The 23,376-nt window shown below is 38.7% G+C and overlaps 1 protein-coding gene across 8 annotated transcripts in view; it reads left to right on the forward strand.

Annotated features, from left to right (window-relative positions):
- Nucleotides 1-16,592, forward strand: part of akap6 (A-kinase anchoring protein 6) — a 337,540-nt gene extending 320,948 nt beyond the window's left edge. For 7 of the 8 annotated variants that reach the window (XM_062968252.1, XM_062968251.1, XM_062968253.1 and 4 more), the window contains 2 exons: nucleotides 8,550-11,933; nucleotides 15,639-16,592. In XM_062968252.1, the coding sequence (XP_062824322.1) occupies nucleotides 8,550-11,888 (3,339 nt within the window). In that variant the 3' untranslated portion in view covers nucleotides 11,889-11,933; nucleotides 15,639-16,592. The remainder of the gene's footprint in view (nucleotides 1-8,549; nucleotides 11,934-15,638) is intronic. The other variant, XM_062968255.1, reaches the window with a different exon arrangement.
- Nucleotides 16,593-23,376: the final 6,784 nt, after the last annotated feature.

The following is a 23,376-nucleotide window of genomic DNA, read 5'->3' on the forward strand; positions in this document are numbered from 1 at the left end:
GGTCCAAACACTATAAGTTGTGATTGGGACTCTGGGGAGATGGCATGTGGTCTGCCGGCCCCACTTTACTAACCTGTGCTGTCGACTCTTCTGAGCTTGATACAATCTGACTTAATGTAAGGCCAATTGTGACAGATCAATTCTCTGGTCTATCCCTTCAATTCCAACCCTTCAGCTCCTATTATTCACATTAACCCTAACACAATTTTTGGAAAGAAACCTCAGAGTCTGGCATTATCTTGAACAATTTTCTTTTTTCCCCATATTACTCAGCTGTAGCCAAACAGCATGCAGGCTGTTGGCCACTATTTGGAAGGGAGCCAGTCATGAGAAAACCCAGGAAAGTTAGATTGATGGAGCTTTACTGTGTCTTTTTGATACCCCAAATACAAAGACTGGAGTAAGATATATATCATAGTGCTGTTTGATATTGACAGACACCTTTTCTATGTACAATTCCCACAAAATACACCTCATAAGAGAAAAATTCTACATCTGAAGTATAGGTAATGTACTTGTGATTTTTTTTGAAGTAACATGGGCCTTGGCTCTAATTAGTTTCTGCTTTCCATTTTAATTACAGGAAGGATATGACTTGAAATACTCTTCTCTCAAGAGAACCAATGAAAAGCATAGCATTTATACATTGCTGTAGATGCAAAAAATGTTGCCACACGAATGTCCTTTTGCAGTTACTGATTAATAATAAGAAGTAGGTGTTGTACAAAGGGGACAGTTCTCTGTACGGTTGTAACACAAGGAGCTTCATTTAGGACACAAACACGAGGGAGGAGAGGTGAAACGGGCATTGTAAACATGACCACTTCCTTCAGAAGAAGTAGCTGGCATGCTGGCATTTTTCAGAAGACAAAATCATTTTTGTTCTTCATGGTTGCAAAGACATTCTTGGAAGTGGGGAAAGCTTTCTTTTTCTTTATGTTTTTGTTTGCTTGCTTCCTGAACATTTTGGCCAGTTATGCAGAATAATTGACAGTTGTTCTGAAGGAAATGGAAAGATTGTTCCTGCAATGGTTTAAATTCTTCATTGACTGTGTTGTTTTCAACATATAGGACATAACATGACAGGATTTAGGTGTGTAGATATGGAGATGGGGCAAAATGGGGACATTTTCCCTGGGATAAGAAATCTGCTCAACTCCATAAAATTTTCCTTCAGTTCTGAAATGCTTCAACTTTCAGCTGGGCACTTAGAAATGGATAGAGAATGTTACCAAGGAAATGCAAGAAGAACATATATAACAAACCCAGGTGTTAACAATTTTTAATGTCCGACTCTCTGCACTGCCATTAAGTTGGGGACAGAAGGAAATCTTTATTTTGGGAGGGTATAATTCATGTGCAGGAAGGATGGTGCTCTCCTGCCCTAATACTGAGAGGACTGTCCACCAAGACATAAAGAATCTATATTGGAATGTTATATGTAAATGAAAAGGACATTAAAAGGATAATTGTTTGACTTTAGTAATAATTTCTTCTAGGAAAAAGGACATTTCTGTATTCTTTTGAAAAATCGGGATATTGCGTTTACAGCTCAATAAGGAGTATTTCAGATCTTTGGCTTAAAAAGTATCTGTGAGGCCTATGTGTGAGTCCTCTTTCGGGTGAGAAGGGTGTGACACAAATATAGTAAGTAAGTAAGTAAGTAAATAAAAGTAGGGCAAGGGATAAGAAAGGAAGGAATTTAGCAGCAGCTTTTATTTTAGCATGAACTTTCATAGATGTAAACTGACTTCTTTAGATGCAGTGTATAACGAGGAAGGAGTTTGTATTCACAAAAGTTCATGCTAAAATAAAAAACAGTTGAAATTAGATTTGGATTCCACTTCATATCTCCTGTCCCCAGAAATCTCTGATGCCCTTGGTTTTCAGCTTTGTAGCTTTGAAGCTCTAATGCTGGTCGAAAGAAATAAAATAAGTCAGTGTGTTGCGGGTGGATTGGTTTTCATTTGCTATGACACAATTCCAATGGGTGAGACATTCTCAAAGAAAAGAAATCTGAAATGAGGACTAAAAGCATGATTTAGATATGTTTAAAGTATTTTTGATCATGTTTTTAACTTTTGGAAAATAATATTTTAGCTGGATCTTTTAAAACTAATTGCAAGACATCTTGAATCTTGTTTTGGGAGAAAGTCAGGATACAAATTCAATATCAAATAAATAAAATCATTGTTCCCATCTGGCAGGATTTTTAATAAATCTTTTTTTACCTTACAGCATAAGCTTTCAAGATGGATTAACAAATATAACAAAATAAATAAAATGCAGCATTTGATGTTAATACTAAACTGAAGGTATATTAAAAATCACAGGTGACAAAATTAACCATAATAAGGACAACAAAAGGAACAATAAAAACAGAAGAACAAACAGAATAAAATAAATAATTAAGAACTTCAACTGATGCTGGAAATCTGGAAAAGTGTTGTGAACAAATGCTGCCTTGACTTACCCCTGAAGGCAGCAACACCCAGAGGATGCTCTCTTTTGTGGGTCTTAAACAAGGCCAAAGAGAAACAAGGGATGTTTCAGAAATATACATCACATGCAATCTTGATACAAATAGTTCATTTTGCCACCTGACTGTCAACAGGGAGAAATATGTGGTACAACATTTGGCATAAAAATAAAATGTACAAATAGGATGGGTGACGCCTGGCTTGAAAGCTGTACATTTGAAAGGGATCTAGGAATCTTAGTAGATCACAAGCTGAACATGAATCACCAGTGTGATGTGGCAGCTGAAAAGTGCAAGGCGATTCTAGGTTCCATCAATAGGGGTATAGTGTTGAGATCAAGGGAAGTCATAGTCCCACACTATTCTGCTTTAGTTAGACCTCACCTAGAGGTCTGGGCACCACAATTCAAGAAGGATATTGACAAGCTGGAACATGTCTAGAGAGGGTGACTGAAATGATCAAAGGTTTGGAAACCAAGTTCTGTGAGGAGCAGCTTAGGAAGCTGTGTATGTTTACCTTGGAGAAAAGAAGTCTGAGAGGGGACATGAGAGCCATGCTTAAATATTTGAAAGGATGTCACATTGAGGAGGGGGCAAGCTTGTTTTCTGCTGCTAGGATACAGAGCATTGGATTCAAATTGCAGGAAAAGAGATTCCATCTAAGCATTAGGAAGAACTTCCTGATGTTAAGAGCTGCTCAGTAATGGGAAATTCCTCCTTGAAGTGAGATGGAGTCTCCTTCTTTGAAGGTTTTTAAATAGAAGCTGGATGGTCACCTGTCAGTGTATTTTGTTTGTGTGCTCCTGCATAACAGAATAGGGTTGGACTCGATGGTCCTTGTGGTATCTTCCAACTCTATGAGTCTGTGATTGTAACATTTTATTGGAAGCAGCCTTAAAAAAAGTGACATCCAACTGTTGTGACCCTACAAATATTGTTGAACTGCAACTCTTTGTTCCTTGTTTATGCTAGTTTGTGCTAATAGAAGTTACAATCCAACAATATCTGATGGATCATGTGCTGACCACCTACTCTAAGATGTTATTTGCTGGTGTAGCAAGTGTTATTTACTGGGAAATTCATATTTTGTACTAAATGCAAATATGTGTGGGATTTTTTTTCAATTTAGTTTTTGTATTAATCAGTCCAGGCCACAAGCATCTTGTCTTTGCCCATTTACAATCTGTTCCATTGAGACACTTAGTTGGCATGACATGAAAAAACCAAGTTGCCTGCCAATCCTACCTTGTCCCTTGTGGTCAACATGAGAGAGCAAACCTCCTGTATAGTACTGTCGGCTCTCTGCAGCAATTCTGCCTATCAGCCATACCTGCAGCAATCTGAGTTGCTCGCTTGATTTTAGAAAAGCAGAAGAACCCACCTTGGGTACTCATTCAAAAAAGACAGCCATTCTAAGCATGAGTATTTTTCTTTTAGACAACACTCTGTGCAAAACCATATGTGGTTAAATGTAAGTAAGCTTTGAAATAAGTGAACCCACAATTAAGATAAATGAGCTGGGGTTACATCATTGTGTGAGTTTTACTGTTGAATCGGCATGATGTGCGGAGTAAATGAAGCAGGCAAAGGCTGATTTACGGTGGCAATGTTATCTATAAAACCAGATATTTTATATTTTACAAAACCTACATGGAACCTGCAGCTGATTTTCTTGCCCCACAGTTCTTAAAATAATTAAAATTTGCTCCTAATATGCAATTTGGAAAATAAGGGATACTGCCAAATACCATTTTTAAACAAAATATGGCATACTGATTTGGCAGGGACAGTCTCAAGTAACCCTCTGCTGGCCTTCTTTTAAAGCTACTTTTAAAATGTCCAATTTTTGCTCTCTTCCTTGTTCCTTCCGGCTTTCTCCTCAGCTTGCTTCAAGTGCTGCAAACTGAGTTTAAAGGGTAAAAGAACTCAATTAACTTTGGAGAAAGAGAAAGAAGACTCTTGCCCTTTCTCATAGTCTAAAGCTTGTGTGTTTTTCATCTGATATGGCTTAACCACAAGTGTCTCAGCTTTCATTTTTGAAATGTTAAAGGGAATTTTGTGTATTTACTTAGAAAGTTTAAGTTTTACAGACCTCCATATACAGGCATGGACAGGCTTCAGCCCTCCAGGTGTTTTGGACTTCAACTCCCACAATTCCTAACAGCCGGTAAAAAGGCTGGGATTTCTGGGGGGTTGAAGTCCAAAACACCTGGAGGGCTGAAGTTTGCCATACCTGATATAGAATAAGCACGATTCTTCTCTAGGCAAGAGAATGTTAGAACTTGTAAAAATAGAAACAATAGTATTCCAATTTCAGGAAAAGATATTCCACTTAAACATTAGGAAGAACCTCCCGATGATCAGAGCAGTTTGACAGTGGAATAAGCTGTAGTAGAGTCTCCTTCTCTGGATGTTTTTAAGCAGAGGCTGGATGGAAGAATGGGGTTGAACTGGATGGATTTTGTGGTCTTTTTCTGCTGTATGATTCTATGACTGTGATTCTAGTCTTTTGTGCCACATAGTCCAACCTCTTGCAAAGCGTCTACTTAAAAAATCAAATGAAGAAGGTGGATACTATAGGAATCATTGCAATTTATTCTGTTCCATTGCAATTACAACCTTTGAAATGACTTCAATGAAAATGAATACTTCTTATTTTCTTCCACCATTTTGTACACTTTCAAGATAAATAAATCCAAATGTTGTGACCCTAGGTTTTAAAAGAAATATTAAAAAAAATAGCTATAAGTATTGTATACATGTCACAAGCAATCTTAAAGGAAAGAAACAAGATGATTTTTTTTCTTTTTTAAAATTCTGTTTTATTATTCAACAGTTTTATACAGCAGTGTCAGCATAGGCAATATATGAAATTAATGTAGTATTTGATTAGACTGATGGATTGTTTTCACAGCTAAAGTCTTTCACAGTCATTAGTCATGCTAACCAGTCATTAATACAGCCTTTATCAGCAAGCAAACAAATGGAAATTCAAATAAAAATTCACCACACTTGAGAGTACCAAATAGAAAGGAAATATTACAAGAACATTCATACTAGATAAATATTAACTCACAGGCTAGGTGTACTGGAGAACTTCATTTGTGCTAAGGCCAGTTGCTGGAAGTATCACATGCAGATTTGGCAGCCATGGATCTGCCTCAGCACAGAAACTTAGTTAACACACAGCAATCTGCTTTCTGTTAAGAATTTGCTTTATGCAGCTTTAGACCATGACAGACTGGAGCAAAGATTTGTATGTGAATGAGTGGGCTAGTCAACCATGATCTTACAAAATCTAATGCTGCATAAGGTTGATTATCTTTGTTACAGAAAATTGATTGGATGATTTTCATGAGGCTTTATTAATATAACTATTGGGAGGGGAGAGTTTTGCATCAGTACAGAACTGGAGGCTTGAGCTGAAATGTTGCAAATTCTTTATAAAGATAGCATTTCCCTTACACAGACAAACTGAAAGTCACAGGGTTGAAAGTCTGCTCCTTGTGCTGGGTAAACAGGGGCATACCAAGGGTTGCAGTGATGTATGCCTTGGCTGAACTGATCAAGTCATTTCTGAAATCTCAGTCTCTCTGAATCTGGTGATGCTTGGAACATCATGGTTGAGGTCTATGTCACCATGTTGTTTCATTACAAACTCCCAAAAATATCATAGATCATGCACTGGATTTCCTGTTGTGTAGTAGCTTGTTATAAGTATAGAAAGGATTGCATTTTGTTTGGAATCATGGTCAAATTGCAACAAGATTATAGATAGAATAGAAATTCCTACCTGCTTCTAACTAAATGTGATGTTAAACAGATTGCTTGAAAGCACATTAGTGTTTTTTAAATATATATATATATTAGCAACCAGTGGGATAATAGGAGGAAATTCAGACCATCGCATGAAGGCAGAAATAAAGCTCCTATAGCACCTACTCCATCCAGAATCAACAGAAGTGCAAAGAGGGATTTTTGATGAAAAGGATTATATATTTACTAATTTATTTGTCACTCTGTATCTGAAAGACTCTTAGAGTTATAAGCAACAGATAAGACATAGAACATAAAAGAATATATATATAATCACATTAAACATTAGGATCAACAAGGAAAAATAAGCATAAATAGTTTTGCTGATATCATTCGGCACAACACAACAAACAAAAGTGATCACATCAGGGCTGAAACTAAAACAGAGTACCTCATCACATTGAGGCCAAGATTCTCTATGGATCGTAGAGAATCTGGTGGGGCCTGGCGAGAGGCGTGGGGAATCCGTTATCCCACACCTTGCATCACCCAGCTTGCCCCTCACCCCATCCCATGGGCAGGGGAAGTGTCGCCACGCCGCTTCTCCCGTTGTTTTCTATGCAACACGGGAAGCCTCCCATGTTGCCAAAGTGTCCTCTTACTACACTTGGACTTCAGTTGAGGCACAAAGCCTTTCTAGAAGTAGATCGACATTGTGTGATGAGAGCGGGTTGGCTCCGTACCTCACCTGAAATCCAAGTGTTGTAGGATGGACAATTTTGCCTCTCTGATGAGGTTGTCAATCTAACAAATTTAATAATGTCAGCTTTTTTTCTATTAACTGGGTTCTTGGTGAAAACGGGTGTGTCCTTATGCCTGTTACTCATTTTAAATAACCTGATTTGTTTCCAGCTGGCCCATTTATTTGGCCCTAACCATACCTAGTAGTTTGAGCATTGAACTACAACTCTGGAAACCAAGGTTTGAATACGTGCTTGGCCATGAATCCCATGGGTGATCTTGGACAAGTCACATTATCAGTCTCAGAAGAAGGCAATGGCAAATGTCTTCTGAACAGAAAACCTGTGATAAATTTGCCTTTTCACCATAGATCAGAAATTATTTAATGCACATAACAGTAACAAGGTCCAGACACCTTAGGAACATCCTATCCTGATGATATATGTTCCCAATTAATTTCCATATATTTATAAAGACTATTTTTGTTGTTGGCATCTGCTACTCTGTTGATAATTCTGTTGCCAACCTTTGGATTGAAAGAAACAGTTATAGCCAATAGCCACAAATATAAAACCATTCCCTAACACATTCATAAAAAATATGCCCTTCTGCCCCCAATTAGGTAGTCTAAGAAGCACTGCTTTAGGAAACTCCTGAAATATACCAGTAGTTTTAAAATTGAGTCTAAGCTACAGTTGATTTGGTGACAATGAACAGGCTGAAGGCCAGTCTGTGCAAAATGAACTAGCAAGTATATGTACTCACCTTGTAGCAGCCTTGGTCCTGACACACAATGTATGAACAATGTTGCTCAGAACAAGATGCCCAGTGTCAATTGTGCTCCATTTTCACCATTGTTTGCATGCCTGGGTATCTCCTTCTGATGTACAAGCATTGCAAGCCACTTCCCCATAGGACTCTGCTGGAAGCTGTTTGGCCAAGACGTCAGCAGCAGACAAATCACTTTGGAAGAGGAGAAATAGAAATGGTGCTGTTTCAGATTTGGGTTGTGGGCAGCAATACAATTTCAGCGCAGTATATTACAAGTAGCTGTAGGGTGAATCCAAGGCATCTTCAGGGTTGAATACTCTGAATCATAGATGAGTTATTTTGGTGCTGTGGACAAGCCCTGGGTTTTGGAGGATAAATAACTGTCTGCCTTTGATAATTTTTGCTTGTTTAAGTATATGTGCAATTTAGGATTTCTGTTGAATATGCCTGTTACTTGGTTCTTTGATTAGCAATCCAAGACCAACTAAAATGATTTTCATAACTGAACAAGGATTTTAACCCATAAAAATGAAAGAACTATGTCTAAGCAGCTTTCCACAGGCATCATCCCACCCCTGTGTTGTTTGTTTTTTCTTTCTCTCCTAGCTTTTTTACAACTAGTCTCTCACTTCATAGCAGTGATCGCTAAGCAGATTTATTTATTTATTTATTTATTTATAGCAAGGAATAAGGAATTTTATATTGCCTTTCAACTACAGGTAAAATATAATTAAAACTTTGCTTGTGAATGACTGATTGTTCTGTTCTCTCTCTTTTCTTTTCTTTTTTTTAAACAAAACAGGAATCCCTGAATGTTATTGATCCTGGCTTAATGGAACTAAGTGGCACAAGTGAAGATGCTCTAGAATGGGATGAAATGGATATAAGTAATAAGCTAATTAGCATTAATGAGGAATTCAATGAATTTGATCAAGAACCAAAGCAGGATGATACAAAGCTGACCCCGCCATTTGAAACATGTGCTGTTAACACCAGTCCAAAGCAAGAGGAAAAGTCTAGTATCCATGGAAATAGTCTAAACAGTGCAAGTGTTACAGCTACACCTGGCCCTCAAGTCTACCAAGTGTACAGTCTTCACAATGTAGAGTTATCAGGACAAAATCATATGCCCTTCATGGCAAAAGGATCAAATCCACCCAGTCTTAGACACCCAGATGTTTTAAATAAACACACCAATAAGGACTCTTCATTGTCACCCACCAAATATTTACCAGATCCAACAGGTAGCACCATTTTGACAACACCACAAAATTATATGTATCACAGTGGAAATGTAAGCAGGCACTCTGAGGGGCATAATGAAATAGTCAATGAAAGTGAAGCAGAATCTACTAAAAGTTCTGAAATCCATTTGGCAGGTGACACGGTAGGGAAGCAGGAGAATTCTGCAAGAAGCATTTCACATTCCCAGTTAGGGAATACCGTTGATGTGATAAAGGAAGACTTTAAACAGAAGGACGAAGAGAACCATCTTAACGTCTTAACTACTTCTCAGTCAAACTGCTATGAAAAAACAAAAAATGTGGACAGTATTACCGAAAATAACTCTCAGAATTCAGAAAAAGAGTTACAACAAGGAAAACACAACGTATTTACATTTTATGATTATTCATATCTTCAGGGTTCAAAGCTCAAGCTGCCAATGATAATGAAGCATTCACATTCAGAAAAAGTGCTCAAGCAAGGTAGTTTACTTCATGGGTTTTATTTTGATAAAGTCCCCTCAAAATCTGACCATCATCCAAAAGGATATGCCCCTATGGATGAACTTGCTTTATCAACAGAATCAGATGATACAGAGCCCAAGCGCTGTGAATTGGTGGAGAATTTGAAGAAATCAAATGACACAACAAATCCAAAACAGCTTTCAACTTTATCTCATAGCTCTTCTTTGGACTCCCTTTCTGTGACAAATGATTTATTTGGCTCAACTGTTTTTAGAAGTGGAGATGGTCTTCATCGGAGCACTTCCTTGGAGAGTTGCTTAACACCCTACAAAAGCAATGAAGATCTTTTCAGCTGCAATGGCTCTGGAGACTTAAGCGGAAGTAGTGATTCTGTAGGAGAACTTAGCAAAAGGACGTTGGACCTTTTGAATCGTTTAGAAAATATCCAGAGTCCTTTAGATCAGAAAATAAAACGCAGCATTTCTGACATCACTCTCCAAAGCACTTCTCAAAGAATGCCCTTGACTGGTCAGTTATCATTAGATATTGCATCTTCTATCAATGAAGATTCCCCTGCCTCTCTGACTGAGTTAAGCAGCAGTGACGATCTGTCTTTGTGCTCTGAAGATATTGTATTGCACAGAAATAAAGTACCAGATTCAAATGCATCATTCAGAAAACACCTCAATCGGTCTGTAGCTGATGAGAGTGATGTCAACGTTAGCATGATTGTTAATGTTTCCTGTACCTCCGCTTGCACTGATGATGAAGATGACAGTGATTTGCTATCAAGTTCTACGCTCACCTTGACTGAGGAAGAGCTGGGCATTAAAGATGAAGATGATGACTCCAGTATTGCAACTGATGAGGATATTTATGAAGACTGCAATTTAATTTCAGGACTTGACTACATAAAGAATGAACTCCACACTTGGATCAGACCCAAATTTCATCTGACAAAGGACAAGAGAAGGAGCATCTTGGATGATGAAATCCAAGGCTGTAAGGATTTACGAACTGATGAGACTCTGAAAGCAAAAGATTCACTGAGCATTGAAAATTTTTTGAATGATTCAATACGCAAGCTCTCAGAAAATAATGGCAACAGTAAGATTACATCTGATAGTCATGAGCCAGAGACAAAAAGGCAAACTAAAAATCATGTTTTTCAAATTTCCAAAGATCATTTAGTAGATGATATGGAAAATGGAAATGTTGCAATTACTCACGAAAGCCCCAAAGAAGAACTTACTCAGATATCATCTGTTGCTATAAATGTTGGTACACAAAATAGTAAAGGAAGTGAAAACGACAGTCCTATCTGTGAAGTATTTACTGATAGTTCAGATGATTCACACATGGATGGTAAGGAGTCTGTTCAAGTGTCAGATATATCAAATTCTCAAAAAGCATATAAAAAACATCTCCCATTGGACAGGTTTTCTCTTAAAAAACCTTTCACAGAATTTGATTCAGATATCAAAGATACAGATACAGCAACAGCTGATACAGAGTTACTGGAATCAATGCCAAATGGCCAACAAACCAGAACACAATTTATTGAATATGGTAGTGATTGCTGTGCATCTTTTAAATCCAATGAAGCAGGAAAAAATACATCAGTGGGCAGTAGTGATTCATGCTGTAACTGTGAATCGTCTGCCTTTGATAAAAGAAATGAGGAAGATTGCTCAGTGCATAACTTTGTCATGGAGATAATTGACATGGCCTCAACAGCATTGAAGAACAAGTCACAGCCCGAAAGCGAATTGGCTGCTCCACATTCATTAGCCCAGATCAGAGAAAAAGTACTAGAACATTCTCACAGGCCAATCCAACTTAGAAAGGGAGATTTTTATTCTTATCTCTCACTCTCTTCTCATGATAGTGACTGTGGGGAAGTAACTAAATACGTTGAAGAAAAGAGTAGTACACCAGTACCACTAGATTTTGCAGAAAATATTGAATGCTTTTTTGAAGCCTGCCCTGAAGAAGAAAGAGTTGAACAGCAAGAATACGTAGCTAATGAAGAAGCAGGAGTAAGTTTGGTAAAATATGAAGCTCTGGATTTAACAGATGGACCTGAAACATCTGGTGATTGTAATGGCTTTTTCTTAGGGGAGGAGAGAGATATAGGTTTGCCAACTTGTCTTAGTCAGAGGGTTTCAGATAATTTAGAAAATTCTGCTAGTGGATGTTTGAATCTGGACTTTTCTAGTGAAATTCCAACCTTGAATTCCCTTGCAATTAACTCTGAAGAAATTGATCGAGGAAAGTCTCTTGGGATTGCAACATCAGAAGGTCTTGACTCTTCTCTAAAGGCCTCAAGTCAAGCCTTTCAGTTAAAGCCTGATAACTTGAAGGACGTTTTGCACCAGGACACTAAAACCCTTACATGTGAAGAAAACCTCCTCCATCTTCACAAAGAAAGGCACATAAACACACAGAGATAGAATGTAACCCGGCCTGAACACACACACACGTTATTTCATAAGCAGGTAGGTACTGGACACTATGAGAAAAGAACATGGCTTACTGATGAAATGATTGTACAATGAAGCAAAATGTGGGGTTGCCTTTCTGAGTTTTGGAGTAGCTTATAATACTGGGTCTACTGAATTTAATTACAAAATAACATTTTGGGGTCACTTTTCTATATATTTTAGATTCAGGCATAAGTATAAAATGTTAGCTTTTTGCACCAGCTGAGATTGGCTGCTAAATCACTACTTTTATTTTCTCAGGATTCATTAAAGTAGTTAAGTGACCCTTCTTTGTGAGCAGCAGCTAGTTAAGACTGGACTAAAGTAGATTAATTAAATTTATGGACATCACATAAGTGTGATTTCATATTTAGTAGTTCATTCAATGGATCTACTATAACTGGAAGTGGCAACTGGATTTAATCCAAGATTTTCAGTTGATATGTATTTTGTGCATTTGAATATGCAAGCACAATGAAAAGTAGGAACTAACTCTTATATGTAACTCTAGCTTCTGAGGGACCTTTTCCCAGACATCTGTACAATGCAAAAGTTACACCTGCAGCTATAGCAGGGCAGAGTAGGATGAGATGAGTAGATTCAAAGCAGGGCAGGTGAGATGGGGCACGGCAGGACATGACAGAAGTGGACTTTTTAAAATTAAATTTCCCTAAAATTCATACCTGAAGTTATGACTCCTTGACTGATAACACCACAGACTATCCCTCACTACTTCGGTGAACAGCTAAAATTAGCAGAGCCAATTGGTAGGGATAGAGAGTAAAGAACTGAAGTTCTCCATTCACCATTTGAGTTCTGGATTTCCTAGCTGACTATAAATGAAGTAGAAAGGAAAACAGCACACTAGTCCCGGTTTAGCCCCAGGCCCAATCTGCTCCTTTCCAGGGATAGCAACATGAGACGCATTGCTCAATGGAGGGAGCAATTGTGTACACTTGTCCTTTTTTTACAAATGAAACTGCCCCTCCAAATTTACCTAATTTAGGATAGTCTAATATGCTGCAACATAAGTCTGTTACTGCATTGCTATGGCTTCTTGGATTAAGGTATTACTTATTTCATGGCAGTGAGGGGGCAAAACAACATACTTCCAGCAACAGGATCTGTATTTTCACCAGTTCTAGGCATTTCTTCCCCCACTGTAAGAGCTTAGTTGATACTTTAACTTCATCTTTTATGCTATGGGAAATGAATTAGAGGCAATCTATCCTAATTTGTTAACTTATTCAAATAACAGTTATTATACTTAACTATGCTAAAGATTATCTTTTTGGTGGCAGATTGTTTATTTTTTTTGATGAGCCTAATTACTGATTTTCCAAAGGTAATTTACATTTATTACTAATACATCTCTTAAAATGTGACAGATAAATGTTGTTCCCATAAGTGTATTATGAAAAAAGTTACTATTTAAAAACACATTATTTAATTTGAAAGATAAATGGCAAACACTGTTTTTTTCCCTTCAGCACCTGTGCTCTAAGCTCATTAAAATGTGTGATTTTGTGTAGAGCTGTGATACTTAAGAGAAAAATTATCTGTGGTATATGTGTACCCTAAAAATAAACTCAGCTTGCAAAGGTGACAGTATGCATATTTACCAACGCAGCTCAACTAATTTCATATGATTTCTGCTCCAGCTGCAAGCCAGAAGAAAGCTGTTCTGAGCAAGTATATTTTGCTTCTGGGTATATCTAAATTGTAATCTCATTCTGTTATCAGTGTGCAATAAAATTGACCATTAAGAGAAAGTAATAGCAATGCTCTAAACAGCTTCAAAATGTTCTATATCCAGAGCGATATTTCCTTCCTTTCAATCCAGTGTGCTGTTTGTTGCCAGAGATATTATTATACTGTATAGTTTTGTTTCTCCATGGAGGTGAGAGTTTTTAAAGAATAAACACAAAGCAGAGGTGATTTGTTTTGTTGGTTCATTATTCTTTTTTCTTATCACTATAACCCCTGACCTTCCCCACTGGAAGATTTTTCTTTAAAACACCAACATAGCCCAGTGTGGCCTCCAGAGTGTCTGGCTTTCACCAAATCCTTTTCAGTGGAGATGACAGGGGAAAGACCTTGTACCTCCTTTCAAGCAAACCATGGTCCCTACCACTGAATTATGTCCCCCCCCCCTCAAAGTCCCTTCCTTTAACAGGACTAGAACCATATGCCTCCCAAGATAGATTTTTTTTTTTTTCGTTTCAGGAGTGACTTGAGAAACTGCAAGTCTCTTCTGGTGTGAGATAATTGGCCGTCTGCATGGACGTTGCCCAGAGGATGCCCAGATGTTTTGATGTTTTACCATCCTTGTGGGAGGCTTTTCTCATATCCCCACAAGGAGCTGATAGAGGGAGCTCATCCACACTCTCTCCGGGTTGGATTCGAACCAGCAACCTTCAGGTCAGCAACCCAACCTTCAAGTCATCAGTTATGCCAGCACAGGGGTGTAATCCACTGTGCAACCGGGGGCTCAAAGATAGAATTGGTCCACATACAGAAATCTGCCAACACTCGGTTTATCTTCCTGGCCAATTTTTGGTTTTTATTATATAAGCTCAGATAGCAGCAAATTGTTCCAGAATGCCTAGGTTCAACAGAATAAAAATAGTTATTTTATAACCCTGTACATTTCATCCCTACATGTTTAGATGACCAAAACACCTACAGTCCAAGAGCAAAGTAAAGTAAAAGCCTACTCTAAAGTTTAAAGAACAGATATGCTTCAAACTTTCCACTATCATGTGAGGGTCTTGTTTGAACCACGGGCCTACGCTTTCTACATATTTTTTTTGACAAAGATTATTTTCTTCAAAAATAGAGAGGTCAGTTCCAGCAAATAAGATCAAAGGAGAAGGTAACTGGATAGATCCAGTTATTTCGACTTAATTTGGAAGGCATATAATGCAAGCCTGGAGTGCCTCCTAGGAAATACTTGAGAGAGGTACTTTGTACTAATCTCTTAGCTGTATTCTGACAGTTATTTTTTCATAATCCTTATCATAAGCTCTGTTGCATAGGTTAACCCTAAACTTCAGGCCTGAAAAATTAAACATTGTGAACACTTTCCAAGGCAGTCATTAATACAGTATTAAACACTGTTCAGTGTGTTCATTAATTGTTTGTATAAGTCAATTCATCTACTTTTTAGTTGTTTGTTGTACTTGTACTTAGAATTATAAATATTTCATAAATAGGTTATGATTCAGTTTATGTAACCTATGTAACCTACTTACACCCCAAGCCTAAATAGATTACTTGGAAGTAACTCCTCCTGATTTTAATGGGTCTTACTTCCATGTAATGGGTTTAGGATTGAAGATTATATAGGCTGGTTGGCCTTTATTGAGTCTTGCATTCCTATTGATTGGTATACTTTCAAAAAGTAAAGAAGGTAAGTTCACAGGCATCTGAAAGGATGGGATTGAGGGAAAAGGTCAGACTTGATTATTTCCCCTGTGCCTTTTGAAACTAAATCTTGTTTTATAAAAATCAATGAGGTTTCTACATCAATAAAAAGAAATCTCTGTGATAGTGACTTAGGCTATGAAAAATTGTTGCTCATTTATCATTATTTTTGCATATAAAGACATTGGTATGAGATCATAAAAATAGCTTTTTGTTACTCTGGAAATGCCTGTGTTTTAGAAATGAAAATTTATTGTATGTAACATGCTATTACTTTTTTTCCCTTCCTTTTAGAAACTTGGCTGCATTTCAGGTGCAGACTTATCCTCTAAACCCTGGGATGACCTCTAATTCCATTGTATCACTGCCTTTTGTTACACTTGATTCCCAAGATGAATTTTCTTTCCAAATGTGATTTGTCCATGTTGGCTTTTGTGACCAGGATGCATATGCTGGTCGTATTTCAACTATCATTTTTGCTTTGTGACAAACCATTTGCTTTCATATGGATATCTCTCCTAAGCTACCTCTTAACAGTCTACCCCTCCAAAATTGTATGCTTCTTATGACTTCTCACCCAGTATTATTTTAAATGATTTTGCAGTTCCACCAAGTATCTAGTTCACTAGCTCAAAACTGTAAATGTCATTAATTCTCCTATTTTATGTATCAAATTTGGTATTTTCTGTGTATAATGCATAATTGTTTCTTGAAAATATTTTATGTTTAGAACGAAAACTTTCTTTGATTGCAGCAGAAGAAAAAGAATTGATCCTCATTCAACAAAACTAAAGTTCCATGAAATAAATACCAATTTATCTTTTTGTTTTTAAAAAAATATATCTATGCAACACTTCAAGACACAGCTACACAGTGTTGTATATTAAGAACTGCTAACATTCTAGTGAATTAAGTACAACATTTTAGTTTTCTACTATGCTTCTTGAGGTGGTAATCAGAAAAATAATCCCACATTTTTAAAAAAAATGGTGCCTTGCTGTATTTCTTATACCATTTATTAAAAATCTGCTTTCACAGTAAAATTATGTTGGTTTGAAGAAAGAAAATAGCAAGGTGTGAATAATTTCTGTATATATGTATAACCAAGTGCAAATATTGATGTATAATGACAGTATAAACTGCTTTATTGTTTGTGATGCCCAGTGGTGTGGAAAACATAAGCCTTAAAAACCACTAGATTGCATGATAATTAGAGCTGGCATAATAAACATAGTTTCCTGGGGAAAATTCAGAATTGGCTCTCATTTACCTGTATCCTATCTAAAAACCGATAGTGCATGCATCTACCAGAAGCTATCTACACATTCACAAGGACCCACTAGGTTCTGCATAGGTTTGTAGAGATGTGAAAGGATAACCATGTCTATCTCCATTGAAGATTTATCTAACAAGCTTGATTTAAAATTTCAGTAACCACATCATATTATAGCAATTTTCTAATTTCTCTCCATGGACAAAGCAATCTGAAAGGATGCAGTTCTACCAAAGAAGATGGGTAACTGTGGTTCTCCAAACCTATAGCTCTCATTTGATCTAGCCAGCATGACTGATGATGAGGCAATATGGGAACAGCAGTTCAAAAACATCTGGAAGGCCACAATTGCTTACCTCAAGCTAAAAGAAACTATAGTATAGACCAGGCATGGGCAAACATTTAAACTTGGGGGCCACATGGCGGGCTGGAGTGGGGTGGGTGGGCCAGGCAGAAGGGAGGGGGGAGGCCAGGGGGTTGGTACACAGGGGAGAGGATTTCACACCTGGCAGCTTACCTGGTCCATGGCAGTGTCCAGGAAGTTGTGCTCATCAGCAGAAGCCCTGGGCAGAGCCTCTTCCTAGCCTGCACTTTGACCTCCACTGCCACAGGACTCAGCTGCTCCTTACCAGCACACTCCCCTCTGCCCCCAGTGACAAGGAGGGCAACTCCTCCCCCTCTTCCTCCTCCTCCACCACCACCGCCTGGCCATGCAGCCACCTAGGGGTCTCCTTCCCTTCTGCTCCTGTTGTCCAAGGGGGAACTTGCTCTTCAGGATGGTGGTGGTGGTGGCAAAGAACGAGGAAGAGGAGGTGGAAGAGTAGCCACCCTCCTCATTGCCAGGGGTAGAGGCCTGGAAGAAGGTGAATGCACTGGCTCCACGTGTGCCCGTGAGGAGTAGCTAAGTCCCGTGGAGGTGGAGGTCAAGGTGCAGGCCAAGAAGAGGCCTTGCCTGGGGCTGGAGCTGCACAGATGTGTTCAATATCCAATTATTATTTTCAAAAATTAAAATATCATGGATAGTTTTATAGCATCATGTTTTTTAAAAATTGTTCAATAACCAGAGTTTTTTTGAATAGTGTACAAATTAAAAACATAAAATACAAAGTAGCAACACAATAACATTAAAATTAATCAGATTAAAACAGGGAAAACCAGCAGAGGCACATAATAAACCTAGAAATATGAATTAAATTGTGCAAAGATCTAAAAGCACTAAAACTTTCTAAAATGTCTGGAGGAAAAGAAAGGTATTCACCCAATATGGAAAACAAGCACTATGTAGAGATTAGAATTGTGAAATTTGGATAAATCATGGTCCATTTTGGTGTCCCAGATTTTGGGTGGGGGACCCAATCTGTTTTTTGGGAGCCTCCTGAATTCGAGAGAAGAGAAGTCTGTTTTCGATCTGGAAAGCCGAAATATTCATTTTCAATCTGGCCCATTCACGATAATGGGGTGGGGATTTCCCAGGCTCCCCTTCCCATTATTTTAGGCATTATTAGTTCTTATATCCTTCATTAAGAACTGTATTAAAAGCACCAGAATTAAGACACCACTCTTTCTGGGATCCTTTCCCTTCTGTCTGGAGAGGAGTCCTGGATTTAAGGCGAGGGGTTAAAAACCCCCGCTTCCTGGGATCCTTTCCCTTCTAGCGGCTGCCTTCCTCCCCGCACTCCACATATAACCGAAAGAAACTGAAAGCAGCCAGTTTTTTGACAGCCACTGTTCTGTTGCTGCCAAGAAAGAAAAAAAAAAGACGGTGGAGCCCATCCTGTTATGGGCATCTGAACAAGCCAAAAACCGTTTCTGAAGACGAATCCATTCACAATCCTAGTAGAGACCAGATCAAAACGCATGGAAAAGGCTATTACCAGAATTACTTTCAAGGTTCTAATCCTGCTTTGTGTTTTTTACTCTATAAATAAAACTTCGGCAGTCCTTCTAACACAGGATACCTTCAAATAGAAAATTGACCCTCAGCAACCCTTCTTGAGGGCTTTTTCTTCCAGGAGCTCCATTCCTGCTAGAGAAATATTTTCTGTTGCTTTTATCGGAAATTTCGTCTTGTTCTGCAGAAATGCATACTGCTGCATTGGGTGCAGACTAGAAATTTTCACTGCCAAAATCAGCATCCATAACAGTTAACATGGTAACATAGCTACAACAGCAAGTTCTGATGCTATCTGCTTTGCACTTCTAAGGAAAGTTTCAAAGGTTATGAATTTCCTACATGGCAGTGCTTTCATGAAGAAAAATGTATGCAAACCATTGATCAAATGCCTTGGTCAAAGCTGTGCTGTCTGCACAAGCGTGCAGTGAAATAGTTGCGCCTAAGATTACTCCTCATATATGATGCTCTTCTTCAATGCTCCTTCTTATATTCCAAGAAAGAACTGAGCAAAAGATGCAGGAAGAAGAAACATTATTTTAAAACACATAACATTAACCAAATTGATGTCAGTACACAGATGTTGTACATAGGTGGAGATTAAGGATCTCTTCACATAGGGCAAAATAGCCTCATTTTGTTGCTTTTAGCTGGATCTTGGACAGGGTCTGCTGAGCATCCCACATTCCTCCCAAGGTGGAGGGGAAACGTCAAAAGGGGGGAAGTCAGGGCAACGCATGTTGCTGCACTTTTCCCCATCTGATTGAGGCAGGCACAGGGTGCCAACACAGCCTGTCCCATCCACATCATGTGATGGGGGAGGAGGGTGGGTGCATGGGGTGCCACGCAACATCATGCCCTATGAGGGCTGTATAAAAAGGTCCCAAATGAACTCTAAGTCTGAGTTTGACGTATACAGTATTATTGTGGTATAACAGTTGGGTTGGGGGGGGGGGGACTGCCACATCATGTCATAGGGCTGCCTGATCCCAAAGAACATTGATGGCAGTGAGGATGGTTGGACTTGCTTCTGTTTAGGAATTGGTCCAACTGTCTTCAATGCCTCTAAGTCAGGGAACAACCCAAATCCTGGCCCAGGATTCAGGCTTTCCCCCAATTTAATGTAGCTGACCACTTAGGACAGTGCATAACTGGATCAACGTGGGTAGATGAGCCCTGGTACTACTGCTCCTTAGCACCAACAGCATGGTAAGGAAGCAAGCAGGATTCTGGCAACTTTGTAATATGATTTGAAGGTCTTTGCCATTTCAACTTAAATTTAGCTGACTCCAATTACATTATAAGATTTCAATTTCTACACAATTTTTTGATGTGGATGGAGGATGATATTTTTAGTCTTTGAGACTATTTCTAGAACTTGCTGAAGCACATGCCTTTACATACATACATACATACATACATACATACATACATACACAAACACACACACACACATACCCTCAGGACTATCCAGGAAGCTCATGATCTTGGGAACATTATCCCCTTCTATTGTTCCTGTGCTGCACTAAAGACCAAAAGGGTCTCACTTCCAACTGAGTGATCCTGACTAAGTCCTCTGAGTTGGGAAGAAGGCTCTCTCAGAGCTACAGCAGTGCAGGTGCTAAATGGTTCCATCTCCCATGGTGACAGATGTTAATTATCTATGCAGATACAGTGATTCTATCTACTGGGAGGTTGTCCACATTCAAGGAGGTTAAAGACTTCTCCTTATTCTGGCAACTCTAAGTGGGGGCTCTTCCACATTGGCTATTAATGCAAGTCCAATCTGGTGTCCATGACTCCCTCAACTGCCTAGAAGGTGAAAGGAGTCCCTATTGCCCAGGCATGCTGATCATGACTCAGTGACACTGGGCAACCAAACTGGGGGTTTCCCCTGTCTCCCATGTCACAGAAATGCTGCTGTGCTGAGTGGGAGTCCCCTCTCTCCCCCCCTCCATTGGAATACAGGCACTGACTGACATCAAGCACCAAGAGCACGAAGAACATGGTAGGCGGTCTGTTGCAGTTGGAGACCACTGCAATGGGAGCGGGGGAGGAAAGGGGACTGCCACCCCATGTCACTGGGCTGCCTGATCCCAAAAACATTGGATGGTAGTGAGGATGATTGAAGCTGGTTCTGGTTAGGAACTGGCCCAATTGTCTTCATGTCTCTAAGGGATCAACCCAAATTCTAGGCCAGGTTTCAGGCTTTCCCACAACTTAACTGATCACATGCATAACTGGATCAACATGAGTATGTGAGACCTGACACTATTTATTTCTATCATTTCTACCCCGCCCTTTTCACCCGAGGGGACTCACTGCTGCTTCCTTAGTAGCAACAGCATGGTAAAGAAGCAGAATTCCCATCTGCTTCAGCATTGAGGCAATTGATTAAATGGGACAATGCTAATTGGGATCTAACAACATGATTCCAGCTATTGTTTGCAGTTTGCATGTCTTCATCCAAGGTGCACTTTGTATGCTAACCCACAAGTAAATCCATACACATAACATGGAGAAAAAAGATCATAACTTTATTTTGATTGCAGTTTTACTCAAGGTTTGGCCCACACATGGGTCTGGATCCAGACATCGGCTAATCCACCGATTCATCTATGTGCTTGGAGATCCAGACTGGTGCTAAAGGCTTGAGATGCACTAGTTACGCCAAACCAAACTCTGGATTCTCAGCCACCAGGAAGTACATTATATGTCTGCCCATCACTGGGAGATATCTGCTGGGACCCCTATGTGAATCAATGCCTGGAGTACACTGGTTGCCCAATCCTGGATCCAATACCCATGCCAATCACTCCACGAAGTTGTGATTAACAGAACGGCAAACAACAAAGGAGGTGAGGGGATTGGAGGTCTGAGTAAATTGCCAGCAGTTGACTCTGCTCAGAAATAAATATCCAGCCACCCAACCAGAGTGGGAACCCCCATCTGGTTCATGCATACTGGGAGAAAGAAAAAGAACTCTGTGTTGTCAACAGGTGTACTTTTCAATCCATTTCGCAAACATTCAAGAATTTATTACTGAATTCTGAAGACTGAAAATACCCCATTTGTGTGGAAACAAGATGTAGGATGAGAAATGTATAATACACATGCTCAAACCATTCTTGGATTCTGACTTTTGCAATAGGTTTCAGGCTTGAGAATTTCAGCTCATGAAGCCCTGTGTCATCTTGAAATCCAAGTACAACAAGAAGTTATCCTGACAATTTGATATTTAAAAATGTTTGGAACAAATGGCACTTTAGACTACAAAATCCCAATATATGACTGGGTTGAAAAACACATGCCAGGTCTATGTTCTCTTTAAATATGATAAATAATTGACACCATCTGATACTATTAATGAAAATGTTTTTAACTCCTAATTGTACAACGCAGTGTGTTCAAACCTTTGTATCATGGTGAAATTATCACATTAATCCAAAATGAAGTCCTTTTAACAAGTTAGATGAGGCACAAGAGATTTTGTTTCTGCTGCTGACATTGTAGCAAGAATCAAATATTGCTTCTCAGTCCCTGTAGGTTGTTACATTCATACCGGTCCCAATTGATTAGTGCTGCTTTTGGCAATGTCTCGCTAGGAGAAAGCTTTTTAGAAGTATTTTCCTTTCATACACAAGGAATGTTTTCATGTGCTAATCTGATTACAAAAGTTTTTTTTTCTCTGTGCTCAGTGCCATGTGATCTACTCTGATTTTCCTTTTAATTTTTTAAAAAGATTTTTGGAACCATTTAACTATTGTGCATTTTCATTGAAAAGTATTATCTCATTGATGTGCATCTCTGAATATAGCACAAGAATCAATTATTTAGTATGCCGGGGGGAGTGGGTTGTGGTAAAATGGGAAAGTCCATATTAGACTTAGCTTTGTTTCTTCTGTTGCATAAAACAGCACCTCCCAGTCCTTGAGTTTCCAGATATCTTTGATGTTTAGTAGGCAAGGTGTAGCACAAGGTCTACAAAGACCATTTCACAAAGGCACAGTTGAGAATGGAGCAAAGTGCCACAAAAAGAAAAAGCTAGATGAAAGATATGGAAACAAATGGATATTACAGGTAAATTTGCAGTACACTCTTCCAGAATGGTTTGCGGTATGTGTTGTTTTGTTTGCAAAAAAAAAAAAAAAACTACAGAAAAGTAGTTGAACAGAGATGGGGAGGTGTTGTAAAATGGAGAGAAGAAGTTGAATGGAGATGGGGCAGTCTCTCTTCTTCACCCACCCACCCACAGCATTTCCCCATTTAGATCACACACCATGCACTGAAGGTAGTATTACCAACTCAGCAGGTGGAAAGATAAGTACACCACAGGCTTTATTCACCCCATGAACATTTACAGCTCCGTTAATCACAAGCTACAAAATAATTAAGAGTGGGTCAAAATAGTCTAAACACTTTGTCATCCCCAAAGACCAGATTGATATAAATATTTGAGGGAGTTGTGAAATTTTAAGGAGGGACTGAGAAATGATGATGGTGATGATATTTATTCCCTGGTTTTTCTCAGGATTGAGACCCAAAGCTGTTTACACTTAAAAGTAAAAACAATATATATTCTTTTCTTCTTAGAACTTTAAGGCCTGTCCAAATAGGCAGCCATATGATGTTCCAGAGTTATCTTTGGAAATAAGATCACATAATGACATATATAAGAATGTCATTTGGAAAGCATTTAAGATCACATAATGACATAAATGCTTTCCAAATGACATTCTTATATTTGTGTTCAAAGTGTTTGGCAGCCAAGTAGAGTATAGCCAATCTATTAGTTATCAAAGCTTAGGAGCATTGCTTTTTTGGAGCACAAGTCCCAGAACCTCCTAGCTGGAAAAAAGGTAATGTTC

Source organism: Anolis carolinensis, chromosome 1 (assembly GCF_035594765.1).
Source record: "Anolis carolinensis isolate JA03-04 chromosome 1, rAnoCar3.1.pri, whole genome shotgun sequence".
Lineage (NCBI taxonomy): Eukaryota > Metazoa > Chordata > Lepidosauria > Squamata > Dactyloidae > Anolis > Anolis carolinensis.